General features: G+C 45.8%; 1 protein-coding gene across 1 annotated transcript in view; it reads right to left on the bottom strand.

Annotated features, from left to right (window-relative positions):
* The window catches only part of ADAP1 (ArfGAP with dual PH domains 1), a 97,297-nt gene that overhangs the window by 9,292 nt on the left and 66,430 nt on the right, over positions 1 to 21,575 (bottom strand). Inside the window, exons 5-7 of the mRNA XM_077828282.1 lie at positions 15,303 to 15,415; positions 9,808 to 9,954; positions 2,131 to 2,214 (exon numbers count right to left, since the gene is read on the bottom strand). Coding sequence (XP_077684408.1) covers positions 2,131 to 2,214; positions 9,808 to 9,954; positions 15,303 to 15,415 — 344 coding nt within the window. The remainder of the gene's footprint in view (positions 1 to 2,130; positions 2,215 to 9,807; positions 9,955 to 15,302; positions 15,416 to 21,575) is intronic.

The raw sequence follows: 21,575 nt of genomic DNA, 5'->3' as shown, positions 1-21,575 counted from the left end.
CCTGGTTCTGTAAACCCTTGAACAGGAAGGTAGCCCCAGGGACACCAACATACCTACTCGCTGGAGTAAGGACTGCAGGATTGGGCCCCTAAGAGCTGGTCCCAGATCATTTTCACATCAGGTATGAGACCCAGACACGCAGTTGTTTTCTCTTTTCCTCCTCTGTTCTCAGATCAGTATGACCCAAAAGCTCATACAGAAGACCCACAAGCTCTAATATGCCATCTGCCTTTAAAGGCTATTACACATGTCTGTGAACTCCCCTTTTGCTGAGATCTACTTGACAATAATTACAGGGCCTAGGTTATTTTTAAAAATGCTTGCTGCAGATGAGCTGCTAGCTGTGAGATCTCTGCAGATGGATGCGTGAGGCTCTTTAAAAAGAAAAGTGAGACTCACCAGCAAATGGAGCTGACAGGACTGATTAAACACTTCTCACCTTCCCCCACTCCCAGCCTCGCATTTAAACAAGTTATTTATGGCAAAGCTTTAAAAATTATATTCCTGAGACATGTAATTCTGTCTAACAAAAGGCTCTGATAAACCAGTTATGTGATCACATAAAAAGCACCCTGGAGAATCCCACAGCCAGTTTGCAAAGATCCTGAATATCTTAATCTCCAGTTTTTAGACTGGCAGCCAGCTGCTTTTAGAAAGTAGTTTTGTCTTTACTGGAAAGAACCTTTATCACTTCAAGATTCTTAACCCTTTGCCGCCAAGCATCATGCTAAGTTGCATCCAGGGTGCAGTATTTTTGTGTAATCCTTCCTGTTGGACACAGACTTTCCTCACATAGCAGGGATGGGCCAGCTTAAAACATTATAAAAGGCTGCAGGTTTCTTCAGAGGTGTAGTATGTGGTTCTTGTGTCTATATCAAAATATCTACAGTACCTGTCTCCTGAAGCACTCAGCCTGATTCTCATTTACATCTAGGCCCCTTTACACCACTCTAGCAATGGAAAGGAGCTTGGAAGTGGGTATAAATTCCAGTAATACCCACTGTAAGATGCCTTAGTGTAAACAACAATAAGGTCTGACAGAGTTTTCCACCAGCATAAAAATACGGGAATTTTACATTCCAAGGTCATAAATCCAGGCTTCCAAAATTCTACTCACAACCTAGCCCCACAGGGTAATCATTTATTTTGATGGGCACGTAAAATCTCGTTAGTTTTTCTTTTGTTGTCAATGGTATTGGGAGAGCAACCAGATTTCTAACATTAATCATCATGCGAATGGCCAGGCAAAAACATTTTGTGCTTAGGGCTTGTGCATTTTCATGAGAATTTTATATGGCAGTGTAAACAAATTTTAACAGAATCAAGTACTTAGAGATGGAAAAGTCTTATTAGACAAAGGTTACACTACAGTGGCTATAATTATGTGGCATTTGCACTGCAAGTACAGAGTAATTATGCTCTGGTGATGCTCTTCAGTACCAATATTACCACTAGTTCATACAATCATTAGTTAATGCAAGTGGATTCTAAAATACATGTATTAGGTATAAAACCAAGGAGGTAATAGTGGATAACTCAGTCATGTTGTTAACTTGGTGATTATATGAATTAGTGGTAATTACACATATCTAAAAGCAAAACCATAGTGTTATTAAACTGTAATTGCAGTGTACCTACGACGTAATAAACTCATTATAAAGGTAACTCATCCCAATATTATACTATATTTTGTGACTATACTTGCAAATTGTAGCTAGATCATCAATTCCAGCCTCCAGCAAATGCAAGGCAGACTCTTGCAACAGAAGCTGCATCAAATTGTAAAGCAATAGTGCTCTTGATCTCAGCCAGAAGGCCGGGTTTTGGTAGGACATCTCCTCCTCACCGTTTTATTTTAAACACAGTTTTAATTGAGCAGCTTTGTAGCAACCAGCACTTTACAAACACAGAAACAGGATCTGGCACAATACTGAGAATGCAGGAATTAAAATGTACACCCCCCACCCCAGTTTCTGTGGTTAGACGTAGTAGCAGGTATTGCACCTGGACTCTAGTTCTCAGTAAAATTATTTAAACATAATAATTGTAAAGCACACTCTGAAGAATCGAGCGCTCGCCAGGCTTTCCAGCTTGTTAACAAGATACTAAAAATGACTAGGAAAAACTCACATCAACATCACTAGCTCCAGGGAACGCCACTTGTAAATAATGGAACCGTGCTGCACGGATGGCATTGAACCAATCCACTGTTTCCTGATAATGAAAAAGAGAGGTTGGAGTCAGCAAACATACAATCTACACAGTGATCATTGTGGTGATTTTGCTCCGATTTGTCTTCCCCATCATTTTGACTCTGGTAACAGGGCTCAGCTGAGTTGTGGTTCTGAAGAGGGAGGGCCAGGCAAAAGCAGAGATTTTAAAAACATGCCTAAGCCCCACGGAGCTCAAAGGGTGCCTAAGGGCTTTGCTGAAGAGGGATGGACTTAAGCACATGCCCCAAGTTAAGGCACGTACTCAAGTGCTTTGCTGAATTGCAGCCTAAAGGTACAAACAAAATTAAATCAAAATCTAGAACGTAATTCAGTTTCCATGGCTGAATTGTACTACCCAGAATTTCTCACATTCATCTCAATGGTGTTCTTTGAACACTGTATTCTATTTAAAAAGAAGTTAAGTTTTGCTCCTTCAGTATTTTCCTCCCTTCATCAGCCAGCAGTGATCAGCTTGAAAGACCTGGCGACATTCTGCAGCACAGAGTTCAGATTCTATTGTAAATAATGGAATGACCATTAATCCTTTGAGTACAGGACAAAAATATGCATGCAGGTGGCAATGGCCACGCCTACACTATGCAGTAACCGTTTTCATTAACACATGGGGCGTAGTCAGCAATTTCTTCTACAACTGCTTAGCTCAGGCCAGGCCATGGGGAAACCCTGTGTGGCAACCACAAGCCACACATGTTCTTCTAGTCAGACTGGAGGCTACAGAGTCAGAGAACTAACAGAAACCCCCTCTTTGCTCACTATAACAGAGCCCTGTCTCCTTACTAGGTGGGACGTTATGATGAGGATTGGACAATACAGAACACACAGTTTCACAGTGTACAGCTGCCATTTCAGTGTTCATACGTCTGAAGTCCCTGCACCAAAGCTTACCATAAGGGATGCTTACACAACATTTCATCTGACAGAGTGCATTTTATTACTTCTTTGGTAACATGTAGCAGTCTCCAGATGCCACAACAGAAAACCGTCACTACAGAACTGGGAAGTTTCATTTCTCAGAACAAAACAAAGAAACAAAATTCTATTGGGGTTGAGAAAAACTTGTACCACATGATTCATAATCCATAGCTCCCAGCCTGCAGCTCAACACCTCAGAGGTCTGGTCTCTATCCATGTAAAATAAGTCAAGCTGGGACTGGGATTGATTAGGATGGGTGGTTTCCAGAGGAAAGCCAGGTGCTGCAGGAAGTGAGGTTGGTGAATCAGAATGTGCATTTATTACTATTTATAATGTGTATTGCCATAGCACCAAAGAGTCACAGTAGTGGACCAGGACCCGACTGTGCTAGGCACTGTACAAACACAACAAAATGAAGGTCCATGCCCCAAAGAGCTTACAATCTAAGTGTAAGACAACAGGTGGACACAGACAGAGGGGGAAATACAAGGAAACAATGAGACAATATTGGTCAGCCTGACAGGCAATGCTCTCAGCAACCAGTGGTAAAATTGACTGTAGGCATCACAGCAAAGGAGAGTTTTAAGGAGGGATTTGAAGGAAAATAACGAGGGAGCTCTGTAGCTATTTACGGTGAGTTCACCCCAAGCGTGAGTGGCAGTATGCTAGAATGCTTGCTTGAAAATGTAACAAGTAGGCAACGTAGGCTGGCATCATTGGCAGATAAAAAGTGACAGTCAACATTTCAATAGTGAATGAGAGACTATAGGTAGGTTCCAATTCAGCAAAGGACTTAACCATGTGCTTGAGCCTCACTGAGGCCAATGGGGCTTAAGCACATATTTTAAATTCTTTGCTGAATTTGGGCCTATCTTAGGGTTTTATACTGCCACCCATCGCCGTAGTTTCTGACCACCTTCCATGTAAAATCTACAGTAATAGTAAAGTCCTTAATGGACTTCCTGGAGTCCCTAGCACTTTTTCCTTTTTGGAGTAAAATCTTTTTGGATTATGTCTTTAGTTATTTAGATTTTATTAAGTTCCCTTTTTTCCCCAGGCTGATTTGTGGATTTGTTTCTGGAGAGATTTCCAGATCTTGTGCTGCTGGACTTTTTAAAAAGTTTCATTCAGGAAATTTTAGATGAATTTAAAGTAAATTACCTGCATCAGTGCACTTTCAACTATTGCATAACAATTCAAAGGTACGGAACAATGGAAGGTGTTCTGGAAGGGATGTCTGATACCTGTCTGCGTCTCAATAATCATTAGTGTGGAGGAAGATTTTGAAATAACTGCATGTTATTAATACATGTGAAGACTTCACTAACTCACAAGTCTGGAACACTTTAAATAAGCGAGAATTGAACCTACAATAAACATCTCAAACTCTTTCAAGTGAGGTTGTTTTAGCATAGGAGACAATAAATCAAACCAGAAGTCAACTTCTAGGGATGCTAAACTTTTCTATGCTTCAGAGCCAAGATTTTAAAGATTGGCTAGTGATTTTGAAGGCTTCCATTGTTGGATGTCCAACCTGAGACACCTTAAAGATGTGCCCTCAAAAACTCACCGGTCTTTTATGTGTCTCAAGTTCGGCAAAAATAGTAGCACTCAAAATAGCTAGGCATTTTGGAAAGTCTTGGACAAATGGTTGAGGTTTTACTTAATAGTCTTTTACTCTTATCTGGAGTAACTAAACAGACCCAGCCCTCGCCATACTACCAGAAAGAGGAAGAGCAGAAGGCAGTGGAATCTGATGTTAGTGATGAGCAAATTGAGTTAGAATTATGGGTGGGGGAAGGTTTATTATCAAAATGCAGATGAAGAATAAATACAATGCCACCAAATGGATCATTAATGTGTTTGCTTGGGATCTCAGGTTGGAGGGTTGCCTCCCTGAGCCTTATAATATGTTATAGTGTTTTATGACATCTTTCCTCCCTACATGGGGGCTGGTCCCAGCTAGGGTAAATTGTCATTGCTCCATTGATTTTCTTCTTAGCTTATTAAACGTGGGGCAATGGTAAAATCAAGTTTATTCTAGCAAGTCAGAAAAAAATCTACAGCTGAGTATGGCAAGACAGGAAGATCAACCATCAGGAATTGAAATTAAATTATAAATCTAAGGGAAATAATCTCAAAGTAACATCAACCAGAAAAACACTTAAAACTCCTTGCCTATTTTAGGACTAAAAAGATGTCTTTTCAACAGCCTCTAAAAAAAGAGACTCATTTATTGCTTTATGCCTCTAATACCCTCAGCAAGCAGAAACTAAGCTATTGACTGTTACATTTGACTTTGGTGGGGTCTCAGCTCTTTGCCACCTCATTTGTGAAGGAAAAAAAGAACAACTGCCAATGCAGACTCCCACTCCAGATTCTTGACTCTAAGCAACCACACTGTGCCTCCAGCCCCAGACTTGAACCTGAACATCCATACATTGTGGGGCCAGCCTCAGATTCATCAGCCCAGGTAAACATACAACCTTCCAGTGTGCCTTCCTACCTGACAGACCCTGGAATAGCTGGCCCTCAAGCAACAGATGCTTAAGATATGCGCATCCCCAGTTGTATTAGAGATGCTATGTTGACACCTCTTTCAGTTCTGTTGGACCCAGCACAATCCTGTAATCAAACATTTCAGAACCTTACCAAAAGCTTGGTGTATGGCTTAGAAACCTGGGAAGCTTCAGGGAGAAGGGTTCCCCCAACTCATCTCATCTCTAGCCTGGTAGTAACCTAGCAGCCTGAGGCTTTTAACCTTCCAAGCAGGGTGCCCTAAAGGAGACTTCCTGTAGAGTGAGCTCCAGCTGCAGAGAGGAGCTCAGAAAACCAATTCAGTAGCTAAATCCTGAATACTCGTTACACTGGGAATGAATGAGGCCTGGAGACAGTAGAGGTACAGGTCCCAAATCAGGTCATTCCTTTATAGTAGCGGTTCTCAAACTTCATTGCACCGTGACCTCCCCCTTCTGACAACAAACACAACCCCGGGAGTGGGGATGGAAGCCTGAGCCCCACCGCTCTGGGCAGGGGGGCCAAAGCTGAAGCTCAAGGGTTTCATCCCCAGGCCATGTTGCTCAGGGCTGAAGCCTCGGGCTTTGGCCCCGGGCAATGGAGCTCGGGCTTCCGCCCTGGGCCCCAGCAAATCTAAGCCAGCCCCAATGACTCCCGTTCAAAGGGGGTCATGACCCACTTTGTGGTCCAGACCCATAGTTTGAAAACCTCTACTTTATAGTCTGCACAAAAAACATCAGCTCAGCATATAAAAGATACATCAGAGGTCTGATTCTCCTCTCACTCACCTGAAGAAGAGCTCTGTGTAAGCTCTAAACCTTGTCTCTCTCACCAACAGATGATGGCCCAATAAAAGATATTGCCTCACCCACCTTGTCTCACCGTTGTAAAGCAGGAATAATGCCAGGGCGAGAGGAGAATCAGACCACAAGGTCCTTCTTAAAAGAACAGACAAAGCCACACAAACCACTTCTTCTATGAGACTGTTCAGCAGGGACTTTATCATTTTACAAGAAAAAAAACTGGCCTTGTCTGAGTTTCCCCGTTTGTTGCATCTTGTCTGTATCTGTCTTCCAGCTGTTCGGGGCAGGGAATGTTTCTATTTGGCTGCACAGGGCCAAGTAGATTATCAGCCCTAAACCAATCCTAAATAGTCATGATAACAATTACATCTTTCATAAGCAGGAGTCGCTGGAGTAAAATTGTTGCCAGGGAATTGACTGTTCATGACATGAGTGACACCTTGCCATGTTGAACAGCTACCTCGTGATCAGGTTCACAACCTCCATTGTATAGGACTCTGATACCTTGTCACAGAATTCACATGTGGGGCAGTGGGAGTTTGGGGGCAGCTCATTGAGATTCAGAAACACATTGCACTATTGACTGTGACCGAGTCTCCTGGTGCACTGAGCAATGAACTGCAGTGTGCTAAGACGGAGAAGCCACTGCCACTTGATTCAGACCACTAGGCTAACGAAAAACAGCTCTGCAAATAAATCACCAAAGCAATCACAAGGTACACAGACGTAATCAAGCAACCCTTCCAAGATCTACCCGTTTAAAAATGGGGAATCGGCGTTTGCTTTCATCCATCCGTCCATCCATCCTTTGCTAGACAGAAGAGCTAACACCATAGAAGCACACCACTCCACTAACTAATCTGACCTGACGTGCTAATTGCTGCCTACAAGGAGGGTCAGAACTAAGCAGGAAGCCAGTTCAGATCCACCGCAATGCGACACGGAAGCAAAAAGGTGTTCTCAGTAATTACCTCACCCTGAATCTGTTACAGGGGAAGAGATCGCTTTGGTTACAGATCTATCAATGAGGCATTGTTTCCTACTAGCACCACGGGCCTTTTTGTCTGGAGATGAGTTGGGGAGTGAATCTGCCCTGCATCTTGACTGCTTGCCACTAGGAAAGCTGTTGGATTTACAATGTCTGTGCGGACAGATAGTGAGCAACTGGTTAAGGAGGAAGGTGATCCTTCCCCGGCAGGAGTGGCTAGTACTGTGAAACCCTGCTGTGCTATTCTGACAGTCCCTGCTTAGTTTCATGCAGCGTCCAAGGATAAAGGCAGCTTGACATTCAAAGGAAAATAAATCCATAAGCGTGGGTGGGCTTTAATTTGATGACCATTTCAGGGCTGGCCTTATGATCCAGTGGGTTCCAGGTAGCTGGGGGAAGGAAATAAGGTTGCGAGATGGCTCCTGTCACTCTGGTCCTACTCTCTGAAAAGACACCAGTGATGGGAGCCAACCACTGGATTCTATGCACTGCTAAGCTCCCTGGTTCTGGATAGTGACTGACCACTGCAGAGGCAATGCAGCCCCTCCCCTCCCGATTTCTGTCTTCTATTTAGCACAGAGGTTTTCAATTTGTGGAGCGCACCCCCATGAAAACCATCACCTCCTGCCAGGAACCGGCGGATCAGAAACTGGTGGGAGCCTCCCGGCCCACTCGGGCCCCTGTCTTTCAGCTCTGTGAAAGCCGGGGAGCCTGCTTCCTGTCCTGCTCCCCAAGCCGGGTTGCCTTTTCACGGCTGGGCGTGCCCCAGGCAGGGTGATGCGTAAACACCTGATGCGTTCTTGCCTCTCCCCTGAAGGAGCCTGTCGCCAGCCAGCGATGCCCCCTGGAGCTGGCCCCTGCCCGCAGAGCCTGGCTGCCACCAGAAGCTCCCTCAGGCACTTCTCGCTGCTGCCTTGGCACTCCTGGCTCTGCTGCTGCTCCTCAGCCCAGAGGCAACAGATGGGGCGGTCACCCTCCCCCAACAAGAGTTACCTGTCGTCTCTGGATCCCTGCTTCTGGTCTGGGTGTCTCAGGTGCATTCTGAGGTGCAGACCCTGAAGGCTCTGTCCTTCAGAGCCCCCCAGTTGTTTGGACACATTCCCTGCCAGAGACCACGTGGCTGTGGGAGCTCTGGTCTTAGCTATACCCTTCAGGGACCACATCCCTTTCTCTCTCTCTCTCTCTCTCTCTCTCTCACACACACACACACACACACACACAGGATAAGAGAGTTACAGATCTATGGAAAACCACAAACTGCTGACCACCCCTCTCAGGCTGATCTCATCCCCTTTTGTGAGCCCGAGTTAGGTCCTGAGGGAAGGCATGGTATCTCCAGCTTCCTCTCCTCTGCTGGGCTCTCTTTTCCTGGAGTGGGAACAGCTTCCTTTGGCTTGGAGGAGGAGCACGCCTTTTGAAACAATCTCTGCCCCTCTAGCTCAGGTGGTCAAGCAGGGAAACAACCTGGGTGCGTAGGCTGGAGGAGGGTGGGAATTCCAGACCCCTCCCCCTTCCAACTGGTTTCTGCCTAGAAAGTCTATTCGCAGGCATTGTCCCTATGGGAGCATCCCCATTGTTTCACCAGGGGAGAGCCTTTCAGTGCAGATGGCCCTTGATGGCAGCCTGTGGCAGCTTTCGAGACACAGCTTCCCCACTACATGTCACATTCCTGCTACAGAGCGGATGATCTAATCCAGAGCGACGGTTCCAATTGCAGACAGCGTTCAACAACCCAAGGGAATTCATAACTGGAGGCAGACACCCCCCCAGACTGTCGCAACTGCCTCTCCAATCTGGCTGCCCCACAGCTGAGGGGGAAGCGGGTTAGGACTGCATTTTGTGGTGCCCATGGGCAACGTTGATCTTACATATATTTAGAGAGACAAGGTGGGTGAGGTAATATCTTTTATTGAACCAACTCGTTGGTGAGAGAGACCAGCTTTTGAGCTTTTACACGGTACATTCGTTTATTTAGAGGCATTCAGGGACCACCTGGTTTCTTCCATCCCCCTCCCCAGGAGGCTCTGCCTCTTCTGCCCCTTCTATTTGCTTCCTATTAAATAAAAAGGAAATTTTTATTGCCACTAACCCTGTGGTTCCATTGCTTGGAAGACGCTGGGCAAGGGGGCAGCGCATGAGGCTGTACCCCTTCATCTAGGCTGGGGTGACCAGATGTCCCCATTTTATAAGGACAGTCCCGATATTCGGGGCTTTGTCTTATACCGACGCCTATGACCCCCGTCCCAATTTTTTCACACTTGCTATCTGGTCACCCTAAGTGCATCCCTCTGTGGAAGCACTCATGTCCCCTGGGACCTAAACCAGCCTATTCCGTTAGCTCGGAGCTCTCACCTTGCCATCGTCATGATAGACAAAGATATTCCTTGTGCTGTTGTCCTTCAAGTAAGTGATTTGCAGTCCATGTGGGTTCCCTATTTTTGAAGGCTGGAAAGTCGCATTTAAATGTTCAATCTTCATAATTGCTTTGGGTTCTTTTGCCTGGAAAACACAGTTGAATGAATAAACATCTGAAAAGCAACCAGAAAAGCATCTTTCAAATCAGCGTGCAGCTCATGTAATCATAAACGCTCCCTATTGAGGCTGCTGGCCAACAAAATGGCCTGGTGATGATGCAGCAAACTTTCCTAGCCCACCATGAATGGCTGCCGTCAGCTTGGGAAAGCGCTTTGCAGCTCTGGGAAATACAGAAGAATTGGTATAATATTATAGCACAAGGGGGAAGGTTCAGGCCAGAAGTGGGGTGAACCAGCTGGGTCACAAGATAGGATGCTGTGCAACACAGTGACTTCAGAAATGCCTCCGTCCTAGTACAAGAACCCCCGCTCCCATGCCCTTCTCAATCACCTCCCTCCTGACTCCAGATTCCCACTGGCATCTTCACTGAACTAGTAAATGGCCTGTATTTTTGCCTGGCTGAACACTATTACAAATGTGCTCAGCCACGCAAAAAATACAGACCACTTACCAAATAGGCCAGGATGCTTTTAGCATCCCAAGCATCCTGGACCAGTCCACTGCTGGCCTGGAAGGACTGAACATTATTCCCTTGCCAATGACAACGAAGCTCTTATTGCCACACTATCTGTCTGGACACAAAGTGCCAGTTTCCACACAGGTCATGCTCTCTCTCCTACACAAACACATTTGTTTGCTTTTAACTGAACTCCTCACTTGCTCTTATCTGCCCCCACACTGGGAGGTCCTTGGGCAGAGCAAGAGACAGCAGAGCACTTTCCAACCCTCACAAAGGAGGGAAATCATGTATTTCTCTGGTTAGATCTGTTTTATGGATTAGGTCTAAGTAGGAGTCTGGGAGCTGGGACCTTCTGAGCACTAATCCCAGGGCTGACACAGACTCCCTCCGGGCAGCTCACTGAACCTCTCTCTGCAGCACAGGTTCCACTCACATGAAGTAGGTCTAACAATTAACCTGCCTCAAAGGGGCCCTCTGTGTGTTTAGCTACTGAAGGTGAATAAAGCCCTTTGAAGATTAAAGACCCCACTCCCCACTTGGTACCACTGGTTTTATGCCGCTGTAGCTCCCTTGACTTACAACTGGGTGCAACTCGGGTAAGACAGTGGAGTACTAGGCCCTAAAAGTCCTATGCACCGCGTGTCAGAACTTCAGCTGGTGCAAATCAAAGTACCCCCCCTGACGTCAGTCAAAGATCTTGCCCTGTAAGTGCTTTTATTTGTTTAGCGTGTGCATGGTCGTCTAGCCAAGCGATGGAATTTTCAGTGGCGTGGTGCAGTTCTTCTAAGTCACTGCTGAACCGAGTCGGCCGGCATTCATCAACAATGTGCGTCATCGTCTGTGTTGCCCCAAAGCTGCACAAAGGGCTGTCACGAAGGCCCCAGCAATACTGGTTGGCTGCACAGAGACCTTGCTCAGTCTGGAACCTGTTCAACAGGGACCACTGGCAACAGGGCAGGTCAAAACTAGGCAGGCAAATTGTGGGGTCAGCAATGAGGGACTGGCTGGGGATTGTAACAGATATCCATTCCTCTTGCCAGAGCATTTCCACCCTAACATCCTGGAGTGGCAGATGAGAGCATAATGATGTAATGGCAAACATGCAGCTGGTGGTTTAAAAAGGTCATTGTGCAGCAGCAGGCTTGAGTTAGCACGTACTTTCTCCAGTAACTTGCCAGTAGCAACCTCTCATCTGATATAAGGAGGAGCGATATTGCTCAGAACTGAAGCCATGGGAGTGGAGCTGGATGCAGGGTACCGGAGATGACGCGCATGGTGGCATGTAACTGCGTATCCACCAGTTTGGTGTGTGACAATCGACTCCAGACTGGTGTGCAGTACTCCGCCACCGAATACGGGGTGGCAAGAGCTGACGTCCGCAAAGTTGGAGCACGAGCACCCCATGACAAACCTGCCAGTTTGCTAAGAAGATTGTTGCACGTATTAACTTTAGCTGCTGTCTTCTTCAGGTGGGCATGATAACTCAGTGTGCAGTCTAAGGTCATACCTCGACAGATCGGTTCTGCTTCATGCTTCACCTTCTGACCATTCAGAGAAACATGCAGTTCTTGGGTTGTGCTGGCATGATGAAGATGGAACAAACTGGAGACTGGTTTTATGATGCTTGGCTGGAGGCGCCAAGTGCTTTAAACTCTATGATTAGATGCATAAGAGTGGAACAGCCACTAAACTTGCTGGAAGCCATGTATATTCAGTGGTGGAAATTGGCCAGAAGTTTGTATCTATTTTGTTCTAACAGAAACAATGACCAGGAGGCTGGTTCTCATTCTTTGTAATCTCTTCTCCCAGCCACTTCAACAGTGAATTTACAATAGTTATACTCCCTATTCCAAGGCCCCTTCTAGGCGAAGATCTCTAAGTGCTTATTGAAATAAGCCTCCCAAGGCCATCGTGAAGTAGGAAAGCATCATTACACCAAATTTTCACAGGGGGCTCAAATACAGCATGGCATGGACCACTTGGGTCCTGAGCAAAGTTATCCCAAAACAGCCAAGTGTCCCTTCAGAGGAGAGCCTGCTGATGATTTTGGATCCCTGGGCTTTAGAGACAGAAGAAACATTCCATTTTTCACAGGGGGAGAGGGATAGTTCAGTGGTTTGAGCATTGGCCTGCTAAACCGAGGGTTGTGAGTTCAATCCTTGAGGGGGCCATTTAGGGATGAGGCAAAAATTGGGGATTGGTCCTGCCTTGAGCAGGGGGTTGCACTAAATGACCTCCTGAGGTCCCTTCCAACCCTGATATTCTATGATTCTATGACATGCACTTACTCCGCACAAGTGAGAGGGCAGCGATGAAATATAACTGGGGGCAGAATCTAAAAATGTTGATGCCAGCCCATTCCACCTACAGCCAAGAAGAAAAATAAATCAGCTCCCACCTCCTGCAGGTGGCCTAAGATACTTGCACTGAATTCGACGAACAGGCAATACTTCAAATATATCTAATACGCCTCAGAGATGGCAGCCAGATAGACATCCAATACGGAGGCCATGACACAATACACAAGCAGGCCCACTAGAAATGGACCCTGGAAGAATGGGCCGAAACCAAAATCCTGGATTTATGAACATCGCTCTCTCTGTGGAGAGGCATCGTGAAAGGTTTTTATTTTCCCACGACTTGGCTTACAACTACTGGCTTGAGTGAGACGCGACATCTGCCACAATTATTTTTGGGCAGGGAGCGGAGTACATCTAGGATCACAGCAGCTGGTTTTTACCGTGTGCATATGGTCAGACTAGCTGAGCTCCTGTATCCCAGTGACCAGAGGGTAAGTCCCCACCTCACAGCGGATACAAGTGTGCAGCCCTGGGCTCACGAAGCCTTACTGTGGTTTCGATGCGGATGTGTGAGGTGGTGGGGAAATCCAAGCAGGGCAGAAGCGTGTGGACAAGATGGTCCCCATCACATCCATGGTTGGTGCTGGCGTCACACTGAGTACCGTGAAAGAAGCTTTTAAACCACTGGAGTGGACGACAGCAACTTCATCTGGGTTACTGGAGACTCTCACTTCCTTTTAGGCAAGGATTGCATTTCTCCCACCTACAAACCAGGAGAAATCATAGAGCCTGTGGCGGAGATGATGACAGCGATACCCCTCTCAATTAGCTGCTGGGAATGGAGGAGAAAGTCCCGCAGAGCTGTCGCTCCCTCCATTGCCATTCCCCTCCATGACGCCATCGCTCACCAATCAGCCAGGAAAAGACTGCTGCTGGTTCGAGCCACTATTATTTTAACAGAACTTTTGCCCCCAGCTGGTTAGCAAGAGATCTTATAACCATTGAGCCCGCACGCAAAATGGCTGGCAAAGCCTAGGATTGAGGAAATAAGGCTGACATTAAAAAAGGCTACAGGGAGCAGAGGGATAATGCTTGAGGGGCGAGGGAGAGGGATCAGCATGAAAAGTGACACTGTTTTGATGCATCGGCAAGTTAGTATTGAATCTCAATGTCACTCCTGACATCACTAAATGAACTGGCCCAATGGTACTTACAGATAAGCACCAAGATTGGGGAGTTGGGGGGAGGGGCAGAGAGGGAGAGGGTGCAGCACTGCTTGGGTTTGACATTAACTAGAGTTTTACTTGGATGGGAAGGATAGTGTGGGAAACGAACGAGAGGATTTGGGGGTAAAACAAATCAAATAACGTCCAGTGTCCACAACTCACCACATACTTTCATCCAGCATTCATTCAGACCAGTGGCACCATCATGCATTTAATGGCAGAGCTCCCTCTGGCACAGAATACCGTTCAGACATACAGCACAGCTGCGTGTCAAGGGCAGGCAGTGGGGCAGGTGGCAAATCAGCTCCTCTTCCCTACTGACTGGGGCCCACAGAGGTGCCAGGTTTTCACAACGATAGCAAGGCACCTCTGGGTTTATGTAAAAAGGCCAGGAAAGCACACTGGATTTCTCTACTTGGTGAGTGCATGATGATAAAGTTCCTGTCCATTCATCGCAAACGTAATTTTCTTTTTAATGGCTCCACGTTTCACTTACAACAGATGAGATCCACTCCTGAGAAGAAGACAAATACTTCCTAGCTTGACACTGAAATATAAAAAAACAGATGCACTTTCCTTTGTGACTGTTTGTTGTCGTCTTTAAGGGAGCGTTCAGAATCCAAAGGAGAACTCTTCACTGCCTGCCCCTCTGTGCCCTTGGAGTATACAAACCAAGGAATGCAGCTGCTGTAGGCTTTCAAATTCCTTCTGCTATCCAAACACCACAGTGGGCTTGCAGCCTCTCCTCTGTTGTGTGGTATCGTCTCCACCACAGTGTGGCCACAGACATAAAACTGATGTAGAGCGGATTGGCGGATCCTTGTGATCTAGCATTGCAGAGCTAGAGCTAAGGGAAACTTCTTTCTCTCAGTAAACAAAGATGATGGGGTCAGGTAGCTGTAGTGCTCTATACGTGTGGGCCCAGATTTGTAAAGGTATTTAGATGTTGCTGTGCTCAGTGTTGCAATGCCTAACTGATTTAGGAGCCCAAATATTTTGAAAGGGGATTTAGGCACTGAGGAGCCAAACCCTCATTGAGAGTTGATGGGAGTTGGACTCCTAAGTGCCTAAATCCCCTTTTAACATGAAATTTAGGCTCCTAAATCAGTTCAGCATTGGACCACTGAGCCCAGCAAATACCTAAATACCTTTACAAATCTGGGCCTTGGGCTTTTGTTCCTCGAGCAGTAGAAGAATAAACGACCGGACGTCTTCGAAAAGTTGGTGACTCCTTATGACAAAACGGTACCATGGGGACTGTTTGATCAAAGACAAACCCACGTGAATAAAACCTCTGGTGACTGTGCTGTGGCCCCAGATGCTTACATCATTTTTGTTGAAGTACTTCAGTGCACCTTCCCGTTCCGATAACACAAATTTTCTGTTTAAGAACTGCCCATTGTCACGTCCTCTTTTCCAGAGAAGCCCTTCTCTGTACCCTGCAAAGAAAATCAGAGAATCGTGGATGACAAGTTTTGTTTTTCAAAGAGAAAAGCTGAAAAATGAACATTTTACAAGACACAGAGCCGACAGGCCACAGAGCCACCTTTCCCCTCAGACGTGTCTTCCTCACTCTGCTCTCTCGCTCTTTCTTTTGTATCTTGTGCTTCAAAGGTCACCATTCTTTGATACTGGGATTTGACAGGCCGTCTGGGATTCGCACTGCACAGTGCACTCAGAGACACTGGGGAAGCCTTCGGAGCACTGCTGGGTTCTTTCATTGGTTCCCAAGACACCAACCTCACCATCACGTCTCACCCCATGAACCTTGCTCATTTTGCTTGCGTCAGTAGCCCTTTGGAGCATAACTGAGGCAAGCAGGATCTGGCCCCACGTGTTGACGTTACTACGGAATCAGAAGGAAAAAATAAAACCCAGTTCCCGGTGGATAGTGGCTGATAACACAGAAAACCACAAGGACATAGCTGACTGCTTTTGTTGTCTGTCTGCTCAAACAGGACATACCCGAAGCCCACTGAAGTCAATGGGAGTATTTCCAAATACCTTAAAACAAACAAACAAACAAACAGGGAAAAAACCCACTTACAAGCTTTTCCACTGACTTCACTGGACTTTGGGTCAGCACCTGAGCCATGGGACACTCAACTACTTTCTCCCGCTTTGAGCTGCTCCATCCAACTCTGAGATTCTTTAGCAAGACATCACAGGGAAGCATGCGCATAACCCTCAGTGGAATACAATAGGGACCATCACTGGAAGAAGCAGCTTTCACCACCCATATTGTTCCTGTTCTGTTTCCCCACACGGCTTTCACCAGCACTAAAATCAATACAAGGGTTTTGTTTTCTTAGATTATTTTTAAAACAAATCAGGAAAATTTATTCGGCCTCAGCGTTCCCGAACAGCAAACACAATGGCAACTCACCACTGCACGCTCTTCTCCAGTGGCTCAATAGCCAGAATGTGCAGATTAACCAGCCAAATGATATTTTTAAGCATTGTCCTTACTTTGCAACATTTTTTTTCTTTTTGTTTTTCACAAGCAGTCTCCTACACAATCACTATAAATACTGACTGAGCTGTTTGATGCTCTCCTTCAGTTTGAGATCTTAATTATAAAAATATTCCCGTCAAGATTTCTCTCTCTCTCTCTCTCTCAATTTATCTTCTCTGTTCTATTTAGTTTTTATTATTGACTCTCAGCAGCTAGGATTGTAAAGTGAAAAAATTAAATGCTTTTTACTTGTAACTAAGCTCTTTCTCTATATGCAAAGTAGCTACAGTATTAGCAAGCAGACTATCATCTGTATGCATGTTATAAAACGGCAATTTACAGAAATGTCATCCTGGGAGTGCATTTCAGAAATTTCTACCAGTGACTGTTATTGTAAATGTCCATCACCATGTCAAATTTATATAAACCACAGACCCCCAAAAAAGGGAAAAAAGTGCTATTCACCTTCTAGGTATGAGCTGCATAAAAATGTTCTGTATGGATGAGAGGTTGAAGCAAGATAATTTAGTTGTATATGCTACTGCTAAAGATACAAACAAAACCCCTAAATGTGCCTATGTTTATAGTCTGTAAACCAGTATCACACAGTTTTGGGGTTTTTTTCAAGACTATATTTACCCCTTCTGGATTTATGAAAGCAAAAGCCAACCGGTCTCCCAAAAGCTGAAATGGACCTTCCCTGAAGTAAAGGAGTACTTGTGGCACCTTAGAGACTAACCAATTTATTTGAGCATAAGCTTTTCTGTAGCTCACGAAAGCTTATACTCAAATAAATTGGTTAGCCTCTAAGGTGCCACAAGTACTCCTTTTCTTTTTGCAAATACAGACTAACACGGCTGTTACTCTGAAACCTTCCCTGAAGTGTTAATCAAAGCCATCAACGTTAGGCATAAATAAATGCAATGGTGAAAACCCTGCTGTTGCTAATTCCGAATGTGAACTCCACCGCACATCATAAATCCAAAATACACATCAGACTGCTGGAATGCAGGATGGTAAATGGGCCAATAACTTGATACAGATGTAAGTGATGGAACTATTTGGAACCTGTCGGCAGCGCTTTCTTTTCCTTGTCCCTCTATCGGGGTCAGATAGTGGAGCGGGTTTCCTTTTTAAAATGCTGGGCCCCGTCGTACCTTCCCTGACAACCCCTTTGGCTGCCAATAGGTACAGATGTGTGCTACCACTCAGGAAAGAGCACTTGCATTTTCACCAGTCTCTAGGGATATCCCATAATACATTATTGACAGTCCTATCATTTAAAATTAGTACAGATTGTACACAGCCACACACACACACAGCTATGAAGCATGCACAGCCGCCGACTTTCATTTTTCCGGCTGGGTGCTCCACCCCCACTCCGCCCCTTCCCCCAAGACCCCACCTTTGCTCTGCCTCTTCCTGTCCCTGCTCCGCCCCCTCCCCAAGGTCCCACCCTTACTCCGCCTCTTCCCACCCCCACTCCACCTCCTCCCGAGTGCACCCCACCCTCGCTCCGCCTCTTCCCACCCAACCCGCCACCGAACAGCTGGTCGGCAGGTGGCTGGTGGGTGCTGAGCAGCCACTATTATATTTCCCCATGGGTGCTCTGGGGCTGGAGCACTCATGGAGTTGACGCCTATGGAAGCAGGTGTGTAACAGAAAGGATCCTTCCTTGGAGCCAGTACCCACTCATACACAGCACCGTACAATCCCCATTACCTGAGGTCGGTTGAACCTAAATACTTCCAAGTGCCACAAGTCCCATGGACTCACTAGCCTGATGCCAGCCATTCTGCAGGTCTCAGCTGGTCCCTCAGACCACAGCAGAGCAAGTCTCTTGAGGAGCTGCTCACCACCTCTCAGTGTCCAACCCCTCACTCATTTTTTACAGTCAAAATCCTGCTCATTGGTTTTCCTCAGATTCTCTGAAGCCCACCAACCACCACCTCTGCCTGGTTCATCTGCACTAAATCTAGAATAAATTAGTTTCTCTTTTCAGAGTGGTAGCCGTGTTAGTCTGTATCAGCAAAAATAACGAGGAGTCCTTGTGGCACCTTAGAGATGAACAAATTTAGTGGGTTCTAACCTATGAAAGCTTATGCCCAAATAAATTTGTTCGTCTCTAAGGTGCCACAATGACTCCCCGTTAGTTTCTCTTTGTCTGCTCAGGGCTGATCCCAGTTACACTGATGTAAATGGTCAATGGAGTTAATCCACGTTTACAGTAATTTAAATCAGAGCAAAATTTGGCTCCATTACTCCATGCTTCTAGCCAGCCTGCTCCCATGGGGTCACCAGGATGTGTTACACAACTTCCTTTACAGTTACCACATCCCCCCAGCAGGGCTATTGTCTTTACAGTCTGTGGTTAGTGAAACTCTTCTATCTGTCAGCTCTCTTCTTCTCTCCTGTGTTGGCAAAAGCTCTGCCATTTTAGGTTAAACATCTATCTACTGCACAAGTACGAGCAACAGAGACACGTATGAATCTAAAGAATTAATAAAAAAAGCACAAATATTCTCTGCAGAACTGCGAGTTGGAACCAAAATTGTCCATTCCAATGACCTATACAGGCCTCCTGTCCTCGGAGGACAGAGTGGGCCAGAGAATCTATCCCATCAAATCTAATTCAAACTACAGGGGCATTTCTCCCCCCCTTTTCTCTTTTTCTTTCATTTTTTAATGAAAAGAAATAAAACAAAAATCTGAGTTCAGTAGTCACCTGGGAGCTCTGGGTGCATTTCACCAAGCAGTAGAACTGGGAGTCAGTAGGAAGCTGAATAGTCGGAAGAAGAAGAGAAGAAGCAGAAAGCTGAAAAATCCCACACATAATTTGGCCTATATGTGGCCCGCTAGTATAACAGCTAAAAGGCTCTAGTGTCAACCTGGCCAACAACTGCAACAGCTGAGAATATCAAGGTGAGCATGAAATACACTGATTGACACCAGAGGACTCTCATCATCACCATGGTACAGATTAATTCACTTGACTTCATGAGGAACTGAAGCTTTGAAGTCTTCTTAATAGGACACATCTACCTGCCAAGTCTGTATCCATCAGTGAAAATGCTACACACTCTGTACACAATGGATCTGAATGGGAATAATGTGTTTCTCCTCTGAGGGTGCTGACAGAAGACAGTCTGCAGGTGATGCCTCATTGATATGATATGAAAGTGCGAGATTTGCTTCACATGAGGCAGAAACATATACTGGGTTCTGATGGTCTGTGTTTGTTGGTTGCTCTCTTGAATAATGAATGCTATACAGCTTATTCTCAAAGATTTGCCATGTGGTTTACAAATCAAGGGTAGATATTTAGAGTATTTGTATTTCCTTGAGGAAATCAATATTCAACATGGAGCTAATGGAAGGGATTGGAGAATACATCAGAAGCCATTTCTATTCATCCCTTTAAACTAGAGAGGCGGCTCCAGAATCTCAGCAGCACTTAATAGTATGGGGCATCTGGGAAACAATAACACCTCTTAAGAAGCTGCATGACAGGCTAGCCAAAGGCTGAATTGGGGGCGGGGGTGGTGGTGGAGGATATTGCCAGGAGAGAGTGAACAGGAAGAACATCTGATGCCTGCCTGACACGGTGACCAATGTCAAAGTAAACAAAGCATAGCGGGGAAGCGTTTTTTTTCTCCTTTAAAATCTCACCTCCAGGTTTTCAGAGTTGCCAACATTTCAGATGTTTTGTCCGGGATAAAGGACGGCCGGGGGCCTCTGGGCTCTCAGCTTCCAGGGCTGCCTGGAAGTATTGCAGTTCAGACAAAGATCTAGAAGTTTAGATGATGATGATCTCAACCACTGGAGGCTTCACAGTCCTCCTTCCCTACAAGCCAAACTTCCACAACAAGCCTCCCAATGCCTGTTGGTACCACCTTGGGAGGAAGTCCCCACCGAGGTGGCAGAGCTGCTCTGGGGAGGCAATCACACCTTGCTGGCTGAGGTAGCACTCCTAGGCCCCAACACACACCTCCCCTCCAGCACAAAGTGATCCTCTTCCCTGACTGCCCATCCCCACCATCCCCCACAGGGGCTCTGTGCCATGCAGAAGGTACACACTCCTTCTGTGCCACCCCCCAATATACTGCCCACTGTACTGGTAGCCAACAGGCACTGGTTCCATTGCCAGGCGCCTCTCCATGACTGCAGAGGAAGGGGCAGGATTTCCCTGCAGGGGCAAAATCCTGTGAGGTGCAGGACTTGCCCAAAGGACCAGGCACTAACTGTGTGGGGACCCAGTCTCAATGTGCAGGTAGTTAACGTCAGGTAGTATCAAGGCTTCCTTATCCTGGTTAAGAGCTTAGAAGGGTCACTGTGATTTTATGCTGATTCCCTCAGAACAAAAACAATGCTTCGCCCCTAGGCAGCACTTCAGATTATCAGTGTGCTACATTAGCCACCAATCCTCGCACCCCGTTGGTGAAGTAGAAAAGTATGGCAGCATTACTACCCCCATTTTACAGACAGGAATACTGAGGCACACAGAGCTCAAGTGACTTGCTGAAGGTGGCACAGTGAGGATCAGAGCTCAGCCTGGTCTGGCTCCCCATGTTGTATTCAGCACACACATCTTTTGTAGCCCATGAAGCAGCCGTAGGCTGAGTTTTGTTTTAATTTTATTTCATTTATTTTAGTGGAAAAGTATAAATATTTGAGTAGTATCTTGGGTAGTGGACACATTAGTTGTTCTCTGTTAAATCTACTCGCTCCTTCATAAAAACATATTCTTCGTCTTTGGTTTTGTTATTAAAGAATAAATAATACTAATACTCTGGACTTCCACAGTATTGTCCCTAGGTGGATCTCAAAGCATCACATATTTGTGAATTGTACCTCACACTTGCCTCTGGGAGATTGGTGTTATCCCCATTTTATAGAAATTATATATATTTATATATAAACTGAGGCACAGAGAGATTTGGTGACTTGCCAGAGTCACACATTGATTCAGTGGCAGAGCCAGATTTAGGACCCAGATCTCCCAGCCATCCTACTACATATGGATTTTTAAAATTATGATCTCCAGTTTTTAATCACTTCATGATGCATTGTGTTATTTGCATTACCTCCTGAGTATCCGTTAAACGGAACTGTGTGATATTTTTCTGCAGTTCACCTGGAGGATG

Source organism: Eretmochelys imbricata, chromosome 10, assembly GCF_965152235.1.
Source record: "Eretmochelys imbricata isolate rEreImb1 chromosome 10, rEreImb1.hap1, whole genome shotgun sequence".
Lineage (NCBI taxonomy): Eukaryota > Metazoa > Chordata > Testudines > Cheloniidae > Eretmochelys > Eretmochelys imbricata.
Note: the sequence above shows the minus strand (reverse complement) of the source record. Positions and strands in the feature narration are given on the sequence as shown.